The sequence below is a fragment of the Pelophylax lessonae genome (genome assembly GCF_965119305.1).
Source record: "Pelophylax lessonae genome assembly, chromosome: 3".
Classification (NCBI taxonomy): domain Eukaryota; kingdom Metazoa; phylum Chordata; class Amphibia; order Anura; family Ranidae; genus Pelophylax; species Pelophylax lessonae.
The window spans coordinates 550216949-550236192 of NC_138770.1; the positions used below are offsets into that span (position 1 = coordinate 550216949).

The 19244-nt window shown below is 44.2% G+C and overlaps 1 protein-coding gene across 1 annotated transcript in view; it reads left to right on the forward strand.

The window, feature by feature from the left end:
- The window catches only part of TBP (TATA-box binding protein), a 43546-nt gene that overhangs the window by 15164 nt on the left and 9138 nt on the right, over positions 1-19244 (forward strand). Inside the window, exons 2-6 of the mRNA XM_082248937.1 lie at positions 2351-2489; positions 2790-3112; positions 11532-11619; positions 12208-12299; positions 14269-14436. Of these exons, the coding sequence (XP_082105063.1) occupies positions 2439-2489; positions 2790-3112; positions 11532-11619; positions 12208-12299; positions 14269-14436 (722 nt within the window). The 5' untranslated portion in view covers positions 2351-2438. The remainder of the gene's footprint in view (positions 1-2350; positions 2490-2789; positions 3113-11531; positions 11620-12207; positions 12300-14268; positions 14437-19244) is intronic.

Below are 19244 nucleotides of genomic sequence, written 5' to 3' on the forward strand. Positions count from 1 at the left end.
AAATTTTGAGTTTTTTTATTTTACTTTCAATGATAATGGTGAACAGGGCAACTATAGAGGGTGAATCTCTAGGAGCACAGACAGCAATAAAAATGTCAGGTGTTCCAATCCCTCTCCACTCTGTCCACTTTTTCTTGTACAGTCTGGCTGATTGAAGTCTTAGAATCTGCTTTCCTATCATCCTGCAGCCGTGGCCCTTCTAAAAGAATATTCCGCTGTTTGTATTTTTTTTTCCCCGTTTCTAGAAATTGCAGCAGAAGGCCCAGTGCTAGGGGTGAAATGGTGGGGCTTTTACTGTTTATTGCCGAGAGCATATTGATTTACTGTTGTAGAGAGAATATTGTCACTCTAAATACATTTGTTCTTCCTAGGCATGGCTGTATTGTCAACTGCATTTACGATAGAATCCTTTAAATTATTCATTAGCTAACATTGACTATCGTTTAAAGTGGAAGTAAACTCGCTAGGTTAAAGCGGTTGTATCCTCAAAAAAAGAAAAACCAAACCCTGCAGGACAAAGGCATAATGAGCTAGTATGCATCGCATACTAGCGCATTATGAAATACTTACCTTAGAATGAAGCCCCGACATGGTCGCCCGGACACAGCTGAGGCAGCTGACATCTTCCCTCAGCGTTTCTTCCGGGTTCAGCGGCTCAGGCGCCATGCGCGCAGGAGTTGAATTTCCGGCAAGGAGCTCTGAAGGTCCGCCAAACCTTCAGAGCGTATGTGCCGCTGCTGTCAGCAGCTGTATGCAGGGAGAATATCTCCTAAACCGTGCAGGTTTAGGAGATATTAATTTTACCTAGAGGTAAGCCTTATAGGCTTACCTCTAGGTAAAAGTTAAAAAGCGGAGTATAATACCGCTTTAAATTTCCCAAAAACTAAATTAAGTTAGAAATGTTTAATAAACGTTATTAGATCCTTAATAAAAAATACTAACCGTTTTTTTTTTTTCTGCTGTATTTTTTGCATTCTTCCTACTTGCGCATTTACAGTGTATGCCACATTCATAGCATGACTGCTGATGTCAGTTGACAAGTGTGCCATTTGAGGGCTTGAACTTTTGGTTCACAGCTGGAATAAGCAGATGTAATCATGTGCAGCACCATGGCCATTGCAAATCTAAAAAAGGAGGCTAAGATGGCACTGTCCTTGGCTGTAAAAGGATGAGAAGATTCGTTCCACTTTTTGCATAACTTTATTTATACAACAAAAATTAAAATGGCATTTTAGTAAAGACTATTACTTGACTAAATCAAAATTTGACATCAAAATGAACACTGCCTGAGAGCTGCAGTAGACTCGTTCTTTGTTTTCAATTTGGTATGGAACTGTATAGATAAATTACCTGGAGCATGTGGAAGGGTCTTAACTTTTTTTTTTTTTTTAAATCCTATTGTGTGTTCCCCCTGGTAATGCAGGGCTTGACAAATTTACTTTGAATCTAGGAGGCCAGCTAAAAAAAGTTAGCCAGTTTTTTTTTGTGTTTTTTTTTAAATGTTAACCACTTGCCTACCAATTTCTCCCCCTTCCTGCCCAGGCCATTTTTTCTGCTTCAGTCCTGTTGGACTTTTCCATGGCAATTGCACAATCGTGCAACACTGTACCCAGCTTTCTTTTTGGTGGTATTTACTCACCACTGGGGTTTTGCTAAACGAAAAAAAGACCCAAAATTTTGATAGGTGGCACTGATGGGAGGGCATTGATTATGCAAATGTGCCTGACTGGTTACCAGCTCTCCCGTCAGTGAGGAAAGTGCTACCATAACCGGCAAGTCTGTTTTTAAAATGTGATCAGCTGTGATTGGACAGAGCTGATCACATTGTAAAGGGCCGGTGTGTTTGGCCCTTTACCTCGATCTGTGATCAGCTATGTCCGAAGGACACATCAATCACAGACCGTGCATGGGGTTCTGGGAGGATGTCAATTGACGCCCTCCCAGAACTAGCGACCGCTCGGTCAACAACCAAGCTGCCTGGTGCCCCTGGAACTGCATGTCCAGGGCATTTGACATAAAGGAATTGCTCACCTGGTGACAAAACTCAGGCGCAAGGACACAATTTCTAGTTGCCATGGAGACCTGGCTCCTGGGATTTGTTGAGCCCTGGGTAATGTGTATACTAATGTCTTTATGGAAGGATAGGAAAGATGAGGGCTCCCATACAGCTTACTGATCTTTTGAACTTTCAAACCCCCATGTTTCTGTGGTTCTAAGCATAGGATTAATATTGGAGAAAACTGTTTTGCTTTTTAAATCCTCCTTTGAATAGCATGCAGGGCACAAAGATATACTTGGATATACCTAGGTGTTTTTTTGCTTATGTGAATAATTTTTTGCATTTTTGCAGTTTTAGAAGATTTTGGGATGGTTTGAAACATCTAAACACCCAAAAGGATTTTTTCTTTCTGAGCTTGGAAAAAGGTGCAAGGAAGAAGATGGATCAGAATAACAGTATATCGACCTTCCAGGGTCTGGCCTCCCCACCGGTAAGTAAAGAATAATTTAGTTTATCTAGAAATTGGAACAGTTTTGGGAACCATTACCATTGTATAACGTGTATCAGGAGAATCTATTGTTGAAAACAAAGGTGTAAACTTTTTTTTATTTTTTTTTTTTCTTCATCTTGTGCTGGGTTTCAGAAGTCCAGTGCCCAAATGGACCATCAACAAAAACAGATCAGTCAAAATAAAAACTGTGAAGTCACAAACAATGACATAATAAAATGGGGAAATTTTTGCTTAGTCTAATGTTCTGTTTTTTTTTTTTTTTTCTTTCTTATTTCATAGGGAGCAATGACTCCAGGGAATCCCATCTTTAGCCCGATGATGCCCTATGGCACTGGCTTGACACCGCAGCCTGTACAAACTGCAAATAGTTTATCGATTCTAGAAGAACAGCAAAGACAACAGCAGCAACAGGCCCAGCAGTCCATATCCCAACAGGTTGTTCAAGGGGCAGGACAGACCCCACAACTTTTCCACTCACAGACTCTAACAACAGCGCCACTTCCAGGCAATACACCTCTGTATACATCCCCCATGACTCCAATGACTCCTATTACGCCAGCTACTCCTGCTTCAGAAAGTTCGGGGATTGTACCTCAGTTGCAGTAAGCAACTTATTTTTTATTTTTTTTTTCTGTGTTTGTTTGTATTTAACACTATGCTTAAGGCTACATTCACACCTGAGCGTAGCGTTTTCGTGCAATTTTTACCGCGATTTACAGGCGTTTTTTTTTTTTTTAAAGGCGTTTTTTGTGCATGCGTTTTTAGATTGAATAAAGACCAATGGAAAACGCCTGTAATCTGCCTAAAAAGAAGCTCATGTACTTTTTTGAGCATTGGGCGTTTTGCTCACAGCGTCAAAACGCTCAGATGTGAACAGGGGCCATTGAAATGAATAGGGTTTGTCTTGTTGGGCGTTTTGAGAGCTGATCCTAGAGCAGAAAAACGCCCCAAAACGCCTACATGTGAACAGAGCCTTAAGGGAGACCTTCAGAGTAGCAGCATACCAGCTGCTTGCTCTGGGAATTTTATTCTTATCCTTGTCTTCCTACCTAGCGAGTCACTAACTTAACTTGGAACAAACATAGATCACTCCCAAATATAAATATTGTAGAAGGTATTCTCAAATGCCTAATTTAGAAAAAAATGTTCTCTTTTTGTTGGTAAGTTTGGTGTTTTTCTCTTTTGAGCATCTATCCTTATTTCTCTTTCGCGCAGCTCTTGATCTTCATAACCATTGGGTTATACTGCCCTACAGGAGTAGGACACTATGCAGAAAAATAATCTGGCTACGCCTATGGGCAGTCCCAAGGGGTATACTCCCTCTCCTTGCTAAAGGTACATTCCTTTTTTTTTTTTTTTTTGCCTAGTCAGGAGTAAGGACATGCATAGTTCCTTGCTGGGATCTCTGGTTCTGGCAATTTTCTTTTTTTTTTTTTTTTATAGAAATGTTTTTTCTCCTGTATTTTTCTTTCCTGTGAGTCTACAATCAACTGCCGGACTGAATGCCTGGCTGGATAATCTAGAGCTAGTGGTCACCCCAGTCTGGCCAGTGAGCGCATGCAGACCTCAGTCCTGTGCTAGATCCGCTGCGACATAGCCCCACTGGACAGGTTGCAGCGTTTCTCCTGCCCGACATCCCCACCTCCATTTAGATGAAGAGGGATTCTGTCTGGAGCGGTGCCCACCTGGTATGGTGAGTGGCTGTCGTTCCCACCCCCCTCCCCCTAGAGGGTTTCGGGGTGGATGTGGGCCCCTCCTTGGGATGGTCGGACCCCTGGGTTCACTTTTTTTCCCTTCGTCTGTCCCTCAGCCTACCCCCCCCCCCCCCTCTCCACTTATGCTGGTGATGAGGGCTTTTGCGCCACCAGCGACTGGATGATCAACTGTGTGGGTGGGGTTGTACCTGGTGGGAGGGATTGCTTGGTGCTTTGTGCCTGGCCAACGGGTGGTGCTGCCAGCGCAGTGTTGGTTGTCCTTGCAGTGTTAAACTTTTTTTTTTTCTGTGGGGTCCCCTGGTGATTCATGGAGTCTTTGTAGGACATTTCCCAACCTAAATCCCCCCCCCCCCCTCTCTCTGAGGCTGCGGGGCCCTCTGGGTCCCAACCATCCATCGATGCACTGACGGCGGTCCTGGAGTCCTTTGTGTCCCTGGTGGTGGTGGCTTTCGGGCGACGTGCTAGCAAAAAGCGCCCCCTGCCGCATCTGTCTTATCAGATCCTGAATCGGATTTGGCCACCGCGGATGTGGGTCACCCTGCTGGGTCTGCAACTATGCGCCCGGGATCCTCTGATAGTGAGGAGGATTACTTCACATCTGCAACCATGGACGCACTGTTTGTATCTGTGCATGAGACCTTCAAGATGTAGGACGCAGCTGCAACAGAGGCTCGGGTTCCCTTTGGCATTAGCAAGCCATCCAGAACTGCAAAGGTGTTTCCTCTCCCCACCAATTTTGACAAAATCGTCGCTAAAGAGTGGGGATGATCAAATTTGTCTCCTTGGGGTCCCACTTTTTTTTTTTTTTTTTTTTTTTTTTTTTTTTTCAGGCGTTACCACTATGAGGAGTCCCTTATTTACAATATGGACTGTTCCACCCATGGTGGACCCTCTGGTTTCCAGATTGAACAAGGCAAGCATGAGTCCCCGGCCTTTAAGGATCCGGCTAACAGGAAGGCAGAGGCTGTGGCCCATAATCTGTACTCTACTTGGTTCGGCACTGAATCCGGTATTTACCATTGCCCTGGTGTCGCAAACTCTGACAGAGTGGGCTAAGCTTTTACGGGGTGACCTGGAGGGAGAACAGCTCCCCCCCCCCCCCCTGCCTTTGCTGAGCTGACAAACCAGCTGGTCCAGGGGCTTCAGTTTATCTGTGATACCTCTTTGGATGCGGCTCCCCTAGTGGCTCGGCTCTCCGTTTCGGCAGTAACTTTTGGCTCAAATGCTAGTCTGTGGACCAGACTTCTAAAAAGGCAAAAGGCCTTCAGTCCCTGGCCTTTAAGGATCTACCCTTTCAAGGAGATCGCCGGTTTGTAGCCAAAAAGGGTCTCAGGAGGGGGGGGGGAACCTTTTCTTCTGCAGGCTACGAAGAGCAAGGAACCTCATCGTAGACCTGGAACCTCCATCTCAGTTCAAAGAAAGGGTGTTTTTTCTTTTTTTTTTTTTTTTTTTTTTTTTTTTTTTTTTTTCTTTGTCCTTCAGGGTCAACTGACAAGGACTCGATGCCTTTCAGGGCCTCCTCTGGAGGATCCAAACGAGCCTGGTCTAGCAAGCCAAGAACGGCCTTCTCCAGACCTGTGGACAAGGCTCCTTCAGCATGAAGGTGTGCCTTCGCCTGTATCTGGGGTGGGGGGGCGTCTTCGCTGGTTTCCAAACCCATGGACTTCCTGTTACAAGACAAGTGGGTCCATAAAGTCATTCGGTCTGGCTACAAGATCAAATTTCACTCATGTCTCTAGACCGCTTACAGGGTCTGTTTGGGGGCGGTACAAGACCTGTTACTTCAAGGGGTGATTGTCCCGGTTCCGATACCAAAAGTTTTTCAGGGTTTTTACTCAAACCTGCTTCCCAGGAAGGAAGGCAAGGTGCCTCCGATTCTGGACCTCAAGGCGCTGAACTGCTTTGTGCGGGTACTGAAGTTCAGAATAGAGTCCATTCGCACGGTGGTGGCATTCCTGCGTCAGGGGGATTTTCTTGCCTCTATCGACATCAAGGAAGGACGCTTACCTTTACATTTTGATATGTGACGATCACCAGTGCTTCCTCCGCTTTGCAGTGGGAGAGGAGCATTATCAGTTTGTGGCGTTACCTTTGGTCTCGCCTCTGCTCCTCAGGTCTTCACAAAAGTGTTAGCACCGGTGCTTTGTTACGCCAATGGGGAATCGCAGGACTGGGCTACTTGGACGACCACCTTCTGCAAGCTTTCCTACTGCTCTAGTGTAAAACCTGGAGATCACCATACGAACTCTGCGGGAGAAGTCTGCTCTGGTTCCGTCCACAAAGCTGGACTATCTGGGTCTGACTCTGGACTCTGCCTTAGCCAGAGTGCTCCTTCCTCTGGACAAACTCCAGAAATTGCAGGCTACAATTTGTCTCCTGCTGTCCAACAGATGGTCATCCCTCCAGACTTGCATGCTGGTGCTGGGCCTGATGGTGCCTACCTTCAAGGTGGTTCCATATGAGGTCCGTGCAAAGGGAGATTCTGGCCAAATGGGACAAGACTCCGCAGTCTCTGGAAATCAGATCCAGCTGAGTCAGGTAACGAAGGAGTCCCTGATATGGTGGCTTTGTTCTCCGGTGCTTCGTCTGGGCAAATCCTTCCTCCCCCTTGTATTGGACAGTGGTCACCACAGATGCCAGCCTGTCCTGCTGGGGAGGCATCCTCAGTATACTTTCTGCTCAGGGGATCTGGAAACTGGAAGAGTACAGACTACCGATCAGTGTCTTGGTACTCCAAGCAATCAGACTGTGTCTGGACCGTTGGATGAATCGTCTTCAGGGATGCCCAGTGCGCATTCAATCGGACAATGCCACGGCCGTGGCTTATGTCAATCACAAGGGGGGCACAAGAAGTGTCCTGGTGGCTCTCAAGGTAGCTGGCATTCTAAGGTGGGCAGAACAGTTTGTTCCAAGCTCTCTGCCGTACACATTCCTGGAATGGAAAACTGGCAGGCGTTAGACCAAAGTCCCTTCATCCGGAGGTGTTTCATCAGTTGTGTCTCCGGTGGGGCATCCCCGAGGTGGATCTGCTGGCGTCTCGGCTAAACAGAGAAATGCAGAGGTTTGTGGCTCGGTCACGGGATCCTCTGGTGGATGCCACAGACTCGCTGGTAGCCCAGTGGGGTCAGTATCATCTGATTTACACCTTCCTTCCTTTACAGCTTCTGCCAAGACTTCTACACAGGATCGAGGCAGAAGGGATTCCGGTCATCTTAGTGGCTCCGGCTGGTCACTGAAGTTATTTGGAAGCTTCCTCTCAGGGAGGATCTGCTGTTCCAAAGACCAATTTTCCATCCTGCTTTACAGTTGCTGGCTTTGACAACTTGACAGTTGAACACCAGGTGCTGAAGGTTAGAGGTTTATCAGTGATTCCTACGCTGTTAAAAGCTAGGAACTCTACTTCTAGGAAGATCTACCATTGTACATGGAAGGCGTACGTACATTGGTGTGGTGTGAGTCTCTTGAGGTTTGTCCTCACTCCTTCTCGGTGGCTTGGATCTTGACTTTCCTTCAATGGGGGGGATTGAACAGAGATTGGTGGCCTTGAGTACCATCAAGGGCCAGGTGTCGGCTTTGATAGTCTTCTACCAACAACCCTTGGCCACACTCTCCCTTGTGCGTACCTTTCTTCAGGGTATCTGACATTTGGTTCCTCCAGTGCGGTCTCGGTTTCCGCCTTGGGACCTCAATTTGGTGCTTTTTGGTCCTCCAGAAGTCTCCCTTTGAGAATCTTTGGGAGATTCCTTCGCTTACACTGTCTCAGAAGGTGGCCTTTTTGGTGGCTATTACCTCTGCGTGCAGGGTTTCGGAACAGCGTTATGCTGTTGTTCACCTTGCCTTGTGATTCACAGAGATAAGTCCATTGTTTGTTTCTCCCAAAGGTTATCTGATTTTCATCTGAATGAAGACATTGTGTTGGCTTCCCTGTGTCCCAGGGCTAAACATCCAAAGGAAATTGCCTTGCATGCCTTGGATGTGGTGTACCTTGCAGGTACGGAGTCTTTCTGGAAGTCAGACTCACTATTTGTGCTCACGGATGGGCCTCAAAGGGTTGTCCGCTTCCTCTGAGACCATTTCCAGATGGATCAGACAGACATTGATTCAGACCTATTCCATCAAGGGTCAGGTTCCTCCTTTTCCTGTTAGGGGGGCGCACTCTACTCGGGCGCTTGGTGCCTCCTGGGCCTTCTGTCATCTGGCGTCAGTGTCTTGGGTTTGCTAGGCGGCCACCTGGTCATCGGTGCACACTTTCACAAAGTGTGTTGGCATCTGTGGATGCTTCTTTTGGCCACAAGGCTTTGCAGGCTGCTGTTTAAGAGGACCTTATCCTTGTGTGTGTTTGTTTTTTTTTTTTTATCTTTCAGTGGTCTCCAGTTGTTTTGGTTGAGCTCCTGTTGCCTGGTTGGCTGTTTAGCCTTTTGGGTGTTTTTTTTGCTGTTCCCAACCCTCATGTTTAACTCTGCTTTGGGACTTCCCAATGGTTATGAAGATCAGGAGTTGTCCATCAATGGAACGAAAGAGAAAATGGGATTTTTGACTTACCGTAAAATCCATTTCTCTGATGTTCGTTGACAGACACAGCACCTGCCCCTCTGTGGAGTTGTAATTCTTCTGACACTGCCTGTAACTAAACGGAGTACCTATGGCAGGGAGAGGCAGTATACTCCCTTGGACTTGCCATAGGCGTAGCCAGATTATTTTTCTGCCCATTGTCGTCCTCCTGTAGAGGGCAGTATAACCCAGTTGTTAAGATCACGAGCTGTGTCTGTCAATGAACATCAAAAAAGGATGTACACTGCTCAGGTGGATCTATATCCACAATCAGCCAGGGTGCTGGACCTCGGATCGCAACCGGATAACAGGAACATGAAAAAGTGGCCGCACATCTAAACAATGACTTGATAGTAGCAAAGATTTATTTGTACAAATCTGGATACAAGGTACAACAGAATGGAAATTGTAGACGCGCTTCACACGACCAACCGCATGCTTGTTCACTTCCAAAGTGTTGTATCTTGTTTTGGTGTGCGGCCACTTTCTCTTAATGATCATCAGAGAAATGGATTTTACGGTAAGTCAAAAATCCTTTTTTTTTTTCTGGGGGGGGGGCTCGCATGCATGCATGCTAGTCTTATATTGAAAATGAAGGGTTTGTTTATCAATTAGCGAAGGCTGATATTGTTTGTTGGAGTTCTGACGCATTGCGGGGGGACGTCTCTATATCTCCACGTGTGTGGGAGTCCTTGAGCCCTCACTTCGCAAGGTCTCCCTCCTGGGAAATAAGTTTCCTACTGTATTTTTATGCTTGTCTATCCCGGACTGTACTACCTGACCACTGGGACTGTTATACGGTTTCGCACCGTTTTTCAATTATTGCTGTTTTGTTATAACACACGTTTGTATGCTGAAAACTTTCAATAAAAATCATTGAAAAGAAAATGAAGGGTTTACTGAAGTTACAAAAGTTCTCGTACAACAGAATAAAAATTCTGAAGTGTTGTAGTGTATTTGTATTGTATGTTTGGACAACTGTACTGATTAAATGAAAATCGTACAATCGGGTATTGTACTAGAAAATTTGTGCTTTTCCCATCAGATAATTTTGCATGAATTGTGATCGGCTCTCGAAAGCGGTGTACTAACGTTCAGATTATAGTGCGATCGCTTCAAAAGCTGTATTTTTCGTATAACTTTCTGATATGTCAAATTTTATTTATTTATTTATTTTTTGTGCGCTTGGTGACCCCTGTGTCTGTCTATAACCCTGGGCAGCCAACAGTGACCGAGCTAGTGGCCTGTGACCATTTTATCTGCACAGATAATTTGCGCACAATAAGTTGTTAGGCCCAATTTTTTTCCTTCTTGGTGCTACTTTGTCATGGGCGTTCCAATCAGATCCGCCTGTCAGTTTTTTAGGCGGATCTGATCGGATGCCCCATTCAGCCCTATGAAGCAGCGGATGTCAGAGGAGACATGTCAGCTGACACCCGCTGCCATCCGCATCCGATCCTGTCCGTGAAATCCAGACGGATTGAAACCCTATTTTCCATCCGTCCTGGGGATCAGATGAGAGTTAACAGGCGGTCCGCTCTCATCCGATTTCCCATAGAGAGCAGCGGGGCTCTGACATCTCCCTCTCCGCACACAGTGCGGAGACGGAGCTGTCATCCGCCGGCTCAGCGGGGATCGGCGGATCGATCCCCGCTAAGCAGAGCATGGTCCGCAACGGATTGCGGACCGTGTGAAAGGGCCCTTACAGATTTATTTTTCTTTTAGAAAGCACCAAACCGCTTAAGTAGAAAAGCCTGTGTGCTGCTTAGTCTGACTCAAGCTCTATATTAGCAGAAAGCATGAGCTTTGCTGATTGCAGAGCTGGAGTTCTGACTTGGCATGGGTGTGTCTGAGTTCTGCAGAGAGACTACTGTTTCCACATGGAGAGTGAGGATTCTGTGCTACTGAATGGTGGCAGGAGAGAGGTTTTATTCATTTATGTACATTTATTCATATATTTAGTAGTTTTAAACTTTGAGTTTTGGAGGAATCCTACCCTGCGATATGGAGTAGAGCTGCACGATTCTGGCCAAAATGAGAATCACGATTTTTTAGCTTTGAATAAAGATCACGATTCTCTGTGTAACAAAAAAAAATTGGGATAACTTTACTGTTACGTTTTTTTGTTTTTTTTTTATTCATTAAAGTCTATTAATTGCGTTTGAAAGACTGCTGCGCAAATACAGTGTGACATAAAATATTTCAACAATCACCATTTTATTCTGTAGGGTCTCTGCTAAAAAAATGTATAAAATGTTTGGGGGTTCTAAAGTACTTTTCTAGCAAAAAAACTGATTTTAATTTCCAAGCAACAAGTGTCAGAGAAAGGTCTAGTCTTTAAGAGGTTAAACTTCCTTTCTCCCTGGCAGGGGGAAGGAAAAGATACAATGTAATCATTTTTGTTTATAGTTACTGGGAGACTTTAATGCTGATAGGCTTTGCCAGGAGGCTTTTTTTTTTCCCACAGCTGTTCTCTCTGCTATGCAGCTATGCAAAGAATCTAGCAAATGTCAGGTTTAGATCGTCAGGGGGGGTGAATCGAGATCGCGATTTTCATACGATTAATCGTGCAGCTCTAATATGGAGGCTGCTATTTCTGACCAGATTCTGAAAAAAACTATGTATAACTTCAGTTTTGTTCAGTCACTAACCTTGAACAAGCATGCAACTAGGGGAGTTAAAGCTCCCAGTATTTATTCCAGGTTGGTGTGTAAGTAAAATATTGCCATAATCAATGGTATTTTCTTATTTCCAGAAATATAGTATCTACCGTCAATCTTGGCTGCAAATTAGATCTGAAAACAATTGCACTTAGAGCGCGAAATGCTGAGTATAATCCAAAGGTGAGTACTTTTTAAATTCTAAATATGTCATTCAGAAAGTGTATACTGGTGATTGTAAATATTGGTTGGTGTTTTAGGCTGCATTCACATGTCAGCGTATGATCGCGGGCAGAACCGCCGCGGTTCCGCCCACAATTCGGAGATTTATTGCAAATCGCGGGACGCCTAGCGTTGCCCGTTGATTTGCAATAGCCCCCCAAACGCCGAGCGATGTTGCCGCGATTTACGCCCGCCGAATCGCGGCAACATTGCGCAAACAATCGCGGGACGCAATACGCTCCAAAAAGTACAAGAGCTTCTTTGGAGCGTATTGCGTCCCGCAATTTTGTTTGCGCGATGTTGCCGCGATTCGGCGGGCGTAAATCGCGGCAACATCGCTCGGCGTTTGGGGGGCTATTGCAAATCAACGGGCAACGCTAGGCGTCCCGCGATTTGCAATAAATCTCCGAATCGCGGGCGGAACCGTGGCGGTTCTGCCCGCGATCATACGCTGACATGTGAATGCAGCCTTAATGGTTAATGGTGTGGAAGAATTTTGTTGTAAACAATATAAAATTCTACTTATACTTTTTTGATCTGTCCCTCCAGCGTTTTGCTGCTGTTATTATGAGAATAAGAGAGCCCCGTACAACAGCACTTATATTCAGTTCTGGAAAAATGGTCTGCACAGGAGCTAAAAGGTAGTGGTCTTCACTTTCCACAAATGTAATGGGTGTGCTTTTAATGAACTGTGGCATAAAACTGCATTTGGAGTGTGTGTGTTGTTGTGTTTTATTTATTTTTTATTTTTATTTTTTATTCTCTTTATTGTTCTTCACAAACCTGTCAAAGTTGGGGGGGGGGGGGTGCATTTTCAACTCGCTACAGTGCTGAAGATAGAAATTGCAATAGCAGTGTGTGCACTAGTAATGCTTGCTGATAATTTGAATAAGTGGTGCTTTGTTGGTTTATGAGGTGGTATTCTATCATCTCATTGTAATAATGAATATTGTATCCACAGTTTTACAAACTAGCATGGTCGATGAGGGGGCAGGGACTTCTATAGATACTTGGATTGCCATTCTCCATCTTGAAGCAATTCACTACTATAATGGAATGCTAAATGGCTCTGAAGTTGAGATCCCTCCATTTTACAATTTCATTCTCTTAGAGATTGTCTTGTTAACGCTCTGCTAAAACTTTGTGCATTAGTACTGATGGGACTTTCATGAAGGGGGGACACCCTGAAAGCTTGTCCTGGAAAAATTGTATGTTAGTGCAAACAAAGTATCACAAACCATACTTGTTTTTGTCACAAGTGCACTAATATGGCTACAATCCCCTCAAGACCATTTCACTGTAGCCTTTTTTGTAGATATTACAAACCTTTCCCAGCACCTTCTCCAGCTAGTCAGCCCAAAAAGCTGAGTTGAGGAGATCCAAACTTCCCCTACCCATAGAAGTGATCGGGTGGCTTTACAGCCACTATTCTCTAGCAGGCTAATGTACTCATGTGCCCAGTCTCTTGATTGTCTTCTATAGGATGTATGCATCCGCAGCAAACTCGCACATGAGGCATTTTTTGAGCCGCCTCAGGATCGGATCGCACAGTGGTTCACAGTTGTGCGATCCGATTCTGTGCAAACTGTCAGATCGCACTGCGATATGCGATCAAACTGGGGGTGTCGTTAACATTTAATTGACACCCCCTGCGTATCTCATATGGCAGTGTGAACTGCCTCTTGTGCGGATGCGATGCGGGAACACGCTGCATATTCGCAGCCTTCCCGCATCGCACAAATGTGAACCGAGCCTTATACCAAAACTTTTTTTTTTTTTTTTTTTTTTTTCTTAATTAAGCTCCTATATACTGTAAATAATACAATAAATGCTTATCTAGATAAGAGTTAATATTCCTTATAAGGTGCAATATTATAATAGAAAAAGAAGTGAATAAAAACATCCCTGTCAGCCATAGATATGAAATAGGCAGCATAGAAAGACCCCCTTTATGTGCTATATGGACGTTTTTAATCACTTATTTTTCTATTAGAATATTGCACTTTATAAGGAATATTAACTTTTATCTGGAGAAGCTTTTATTATATTTTTTGGCGGGCTGCATTGCATGTACAGTCACAGGACACTGTAGCTCTAATCTTGGCACTCACGTTCTGAACGCTGCTTCTGTCCTCTTTCCTGCCTCACCTCGAGCTGCTGACTCACTCCCTCACTGACATCAGCAAGAGGGCGGAGAGGAAAGGCAGAGAGGAAAGGAGGGGGGAGGGGGGGAGGAGGGGGGAAGTCACGGAAGTGCAGAGCTGTGAGAGGAGAGAGACAGTGAATGCAGCCGTCGGCTTCACAGAGCAGACTGCTCGCTGACAGGCGGGGAAACTTCACAAAGCAGCACAACTAATCGACGGAGCAACTAATCGATAATGACAATCGTTGACAACGATTGTAATTATCGATTTAGTCAATTAGTTGTTTCAGCCCTAGAGGCCACCCTATTACTTGTATGTTGACTAGCACAGCTCTAAATAAAGTCAAACTGTGTTTATACAGAATATCCATGCAGAGGGAAAAAAACAAAGACAATAGTTGTAGATGTGAAATATTTGTACTGCCATATAAACCATGCTTATTGTTTTTGTGTTCCTTTCTTTATAGTGAAGAGCAGTCACGGTTGGCAGCCAGAAAATATGCGCGAGTTGTGCAGAAGTTGGGATTTCCAGCAAAGTTTCTGGATTTTAAAATTCAAAATATGGTAGGGAGCTGTGATGTGAAGTTCCCAATCAGATTAGAAGGCTTGGTCCTTACACATCAACAGTTTAGCAGGTAAATTCCAAACTTTGTGATTCATTATTTATACTGCTTGTAATATTTTTGTTTTTGTAGCTAAAATAGTAGCGCAGTGATTGTAATCTCTAGTGCAAGCTGTTCAGACCTTTCCCTTTAACAGTACCAGCCAGTGTGCAAATAAAATGTTTGTGCACCGCCTTCTGTAAAGAGTGCAATTTATTAACTTTGATTAACTTAAACCAAAACCCTTTTTAAAGATCTTTACGCATAAACCTTGCATTGCATACATAATCCCTAAATTAATAACCCATTCATTTTATATAAAGTAATGAAAACTTGGTTGATCCTGTCATTTACTGGCACTTCCCTCCTTGGCTGTTTCCCCACTTCTGCTTCAAATCTATGGATTTCTCGTTACCGCTTGCACTGCACATCCTCAGACAGCTCTTTATCTGCAGACAGGAACAGCAAGGGGAAGATGGTTGACTGCTGCACAACCAACTTTAAATTTAGAAGCCACTAAGGTATTTAGAAGCTTTATTTTTAAAGAGAAGCAGAAACCTTGTGTATAAACAACATGTTTTGAATGTTTATTGGAAGTAATTGTGACTTTACAACCCAAGCCATTAGACAAAGTTTCTACAGTAAATATACACTCACCGGACACTTTATTGTGGATACCTTGCTAGTACCAGGTTGGACCCCTTTTGCCTTCAGAATGACCATAATTCTTTGTGGCATAGATTCAATAAGGTGTTGGAAACATACCTCAGTTTTTGGTCCATGTTGACATGGCATCACGCTGTTGCTGCATATTTGTCTGCATATCCATGATGCTCCACTCCCGTTCCACCACATCCCAAAGGTGCTCTATTGGATTGAGATCTGATGACACTGGAGGCCATTGGAGTACAGTGAACTCATTGTCATGTTAAAGAAATCAGTTTGAGATGATTTGAGCTTTGTGACCTGGTGCATTATACTGCTTGAAGTAGTCATCACAAGATAGGTACACTGTCGTTATAAGGGTTGGACATGGTCAGCAGCAATACTCAGGTAGGCCTTGGCGTTTAAACAATGCTCAGTTGGTTCGAAGGGGCCCAAAGTGTGCCAGGAAAATATCCCCCACACCACCACCAGCCCGAACTGTTAATACAAGGCAGGATGGATCAATGCTTTCATGTTTATGCCAAATTCTGACCCTAACATCTGAATGTTGCAGCTGAAATTGAGACTTATCAGACCAGGCAATATTTTTCCAATCTTCTATTATTGAATTTTGGTGAGCCTGTGTGAATTGGTGTTTCTGGTGTGGTCTTCTGCTGCTGGTGGGCTACATCTGCTTCAAGGTTTGATGTGTTGTGCTTTCAGAGATGGTATTCTGCATACCTTTGTTGTAACGAGTAGTTATTTGAGTTACTGTTGCCTTTTTGATCATCTCTGCCCGTTCTCCCCTGAAATCAACAAGGCATTTTCCTCCACACAACTGCCACTCGCTGGATTTTTTTTTTTTTTTTGGACCATTCTCTGTAAACCCTAGAGATGATTGTGTGTGAAAATCCCAGTAAGATCAGCAGTTTTTGAATTACTCAGAACAGCCCATCTGACACCAACAACCATGCCACGTTCAAAGTCACTTAAATGTCCTCCTTTCTTCCCCATTCTGATGCTCAGTTTGAACTTCACCATGTCTAGATGCCTAAATGCATTGAGTTGCTGCCATGTGGTTGGCTGATTAGCATTTTGTGTTGCCAAGCAATTGAACTGGTGTACCTAATAAAGTGGCCATTGAGTGTAGATTGACGATTCCACTACCAGTCTCCAAATTTGGTTGTGAGTACTATATATTGTAGAATGTAGACGTATGCTGTATACCTCAACACAGGATGTCTGGACTATGACTGTCAGCACAATGCTAATTGGCTATGCCAGTCACATTACATAAAAAAGGGCTTTCTGAATAGAGACTTACAATAATAGCAATAATAAAGATATCTTGAGAAGGTTCTACCAATCAACAGCCTGTCTATTGTGGGTATGTGCTGTGACTATCAGGGAGGTGGTGACACCTTCGCCTTGTATCACTAGCAATATGTGGGCATGGAGGAGGGAGAAGTGTCATTTATCCCAGTGTGTAAGCCCATGTGTGACTTGGCACGTGGACTACTCTGATACAAAAAAAGGAAATGAACCACTTAGAAGGTAACTGAAAACTGAGCGCGTGCATTCGATATGCCAACAGTTTATCTATAGAATCTCAGGCTGCAGCAGGAACACAGACCAGAAGGGAGGGCCAGTAAATGGCAGGACCAACCAGTTTTTTTTAATCTACAGAAAACCAATCCTCTAGTGCAGGGGTCTTCAAACTAAGGCCCTCCAGTGGTTCAGGAACTACAATTCCCGTCATGTCTGTGAATGTCCGTTTTACAATGCCTCATGGGATGAGTACTTCCGCAACATGTTTGAAGAACCCTGCTCTAGTGGTTAGGTGAGAATGCAAACCATGTACTATAGCATGTATTGATAACTTATAATTTGGGTTTAACAACTTCCCGCGAATCTACGTACCTGTACGTCGGCTCGGAGAAGTTGTTGTACCGGGATGATGCCTGTACCGGCATCGCTTTTTTTAGAGCCGGCGGTCGGCTTTCAGAAGATAACAGGCAATGGGGCGTGGGAGCCGCTCGGCCGGTATCCCAGCGAGCGGGAACATCCCCCCCCCCCCCCCCTCCCCAGGGCTCTGCCCGGGACTCCCGTCCCACCAGGAGACCTGAGCAACCAACCGCGGCACGTCCGCCGGCTGGTTGGAGTCCTGAGCAAAGATGCATTCGGCTTTGATCAGGTCTACGATATATTAACCTGGAAGCTGCATCTTCATGCCACTTCCGGTTTACTCGGCGGCTAACGGCGCCAAATTTAAAAAAAAAACTATTCAAAAATGCAGATTTTGGCATTTTGAATACTTTAAATGCAGTGGAGGGGTCTGGGGTCTTTTGACCCCCCGATCCCAACATAAAGCGTATCTGTTACTGCCTTACTGTCACAAGGAATGTTTACCTTCCTTGTGACAGCAATAAGTGATCAGTTGTGTTTTTTTTTTTTTTTTTTTTAACTGCTAAAAATAATAAAATTCAATAAAATAGGGGAAAAAAAATCATTTTTAAAGCACCCCCGTCGCTACGAGCTCGTATACGTAATTTGCGCCCCGCAAATGAAAGCGGTGTTCAAACCACACGTGAGGTATCGCCCGGCGATCGCGAGAGCGATAGTTCTAAAAAAAAAAAGAGCTACACTGTAACTCTAAAGTGGTAACTGTTAAAAATCTTTAAAGCGTCGCCTATGGAGGTTTTTAAGTACCGTAGTTTGTTGCCATTCCACGAGTATGTGCAATTTTAAACCGTAACATGTTTGGTATCGATTTACTCGGCGTGACATCTTTCACAATATACAAAAAATTGGGCTAATTTTACTGTTTTTATTTTTTTTAAATGCAGTGAAATGTATTTTTCCCCAAAAATTGCATTTGAAAGACTGCTGCGCAAAAATATTGCAACGACCGCCATTCAGAGTCTTTGATTAATATATATATGTGTGTGTGTGTGTGTGTGTGTGTGTGTGTGTGTGTGTGTGTGTGTGTGTGTATATATGTATGTATGGGGGTTGCAAGTAACTTTCTAACTAAAAATATTGATTTTTTTTTTTTTTTTAACTTGTAAACAACATGTCAGAAATAGGTTTAGTGGTTAATGACTCCTTAAGTAGTTGTAAAGGCAGAAGGTTTTTCATCTTAATACATTTTATGTGCAGCAGCCCTCCAAATACTTAGTTGAGCCCCATCTCGATCCAGCAATGTTTCACGAGAGACTCTGCTGTACAGGACTTCTCCCTTCTGATTGAGGAAGCAGTGGGGCACCATTGTCTCCCACTCAGTCAATCTCAGTGAGCCAATGAGAGAGAGGGGGGCATGGCTCGGTTAACACTCCGTTTCTGAATGGACACGCAAAGTTGCGGCTTGGATGCCCCCATAGCAAACTACTTGCTGTGGATGCACTCAGCAGGCGGGAGGGGCCAGGAGCGACAAAGTTGGGCCCGAGAAGAGGAGGACCTGGACTGCTCTGTGCAAAACCACTGCACAGAGTAGGTAAGTATAACATGTTTGTTTTTTGTTTTTTAAAAAGTAGATTTTATCAATTTATGGGAAGCATTGCCTGAGAGGGACACATTTAGGCTGTCGGTCATAACCTTTTCTGCAAATGCTAGTGCCCGCTGTCATGCTGATACTCCTTTTTATCAACATTTTTGAGAAACTAGCCCAGAACAAAGTGAGAGAATTTTTTTTATATCTTTTTGACTCGCATACATGTTCGTTTTTCAATCCACAAAATTATAAAAGCCAAAAAGTAAAATGGCAGCATCCAGGTTTCTTAGTGAAAGTTAACGCCATTAGAACGGATGGTCTGCAACTCCCCTACATATCAGGCACAGGGAAAAGCGGCAGCTAAAGGCGGGTAGGGGCTTCTAAAACTTTCATGCCTGTTGCTTTCCTGTACCTACTAAGCTAGAGGAGCAGCCTCTCAGCCAGTGCTGTTTTGAAAGAGAAGATGGCATTCAGACCATTTTGAATTAAAAATTACACTTTTTGCTCTGTTCTGCAAACCTTAAAGTGGTAGTAAACAGCTGAAGAGAAAAAAAAAACCTGCAAGACAGTAGCATAATGTACAAGTATGCATCTTATACTAGCACAATATGAAATACCTTCAAACGAAGCCCTTCCAGCAGCTCCTGCTCACCTATGAGGGCTGCCCTGTTTCCCCGGCCTTTCCTCCGGGTTCGTGGACTTCAGC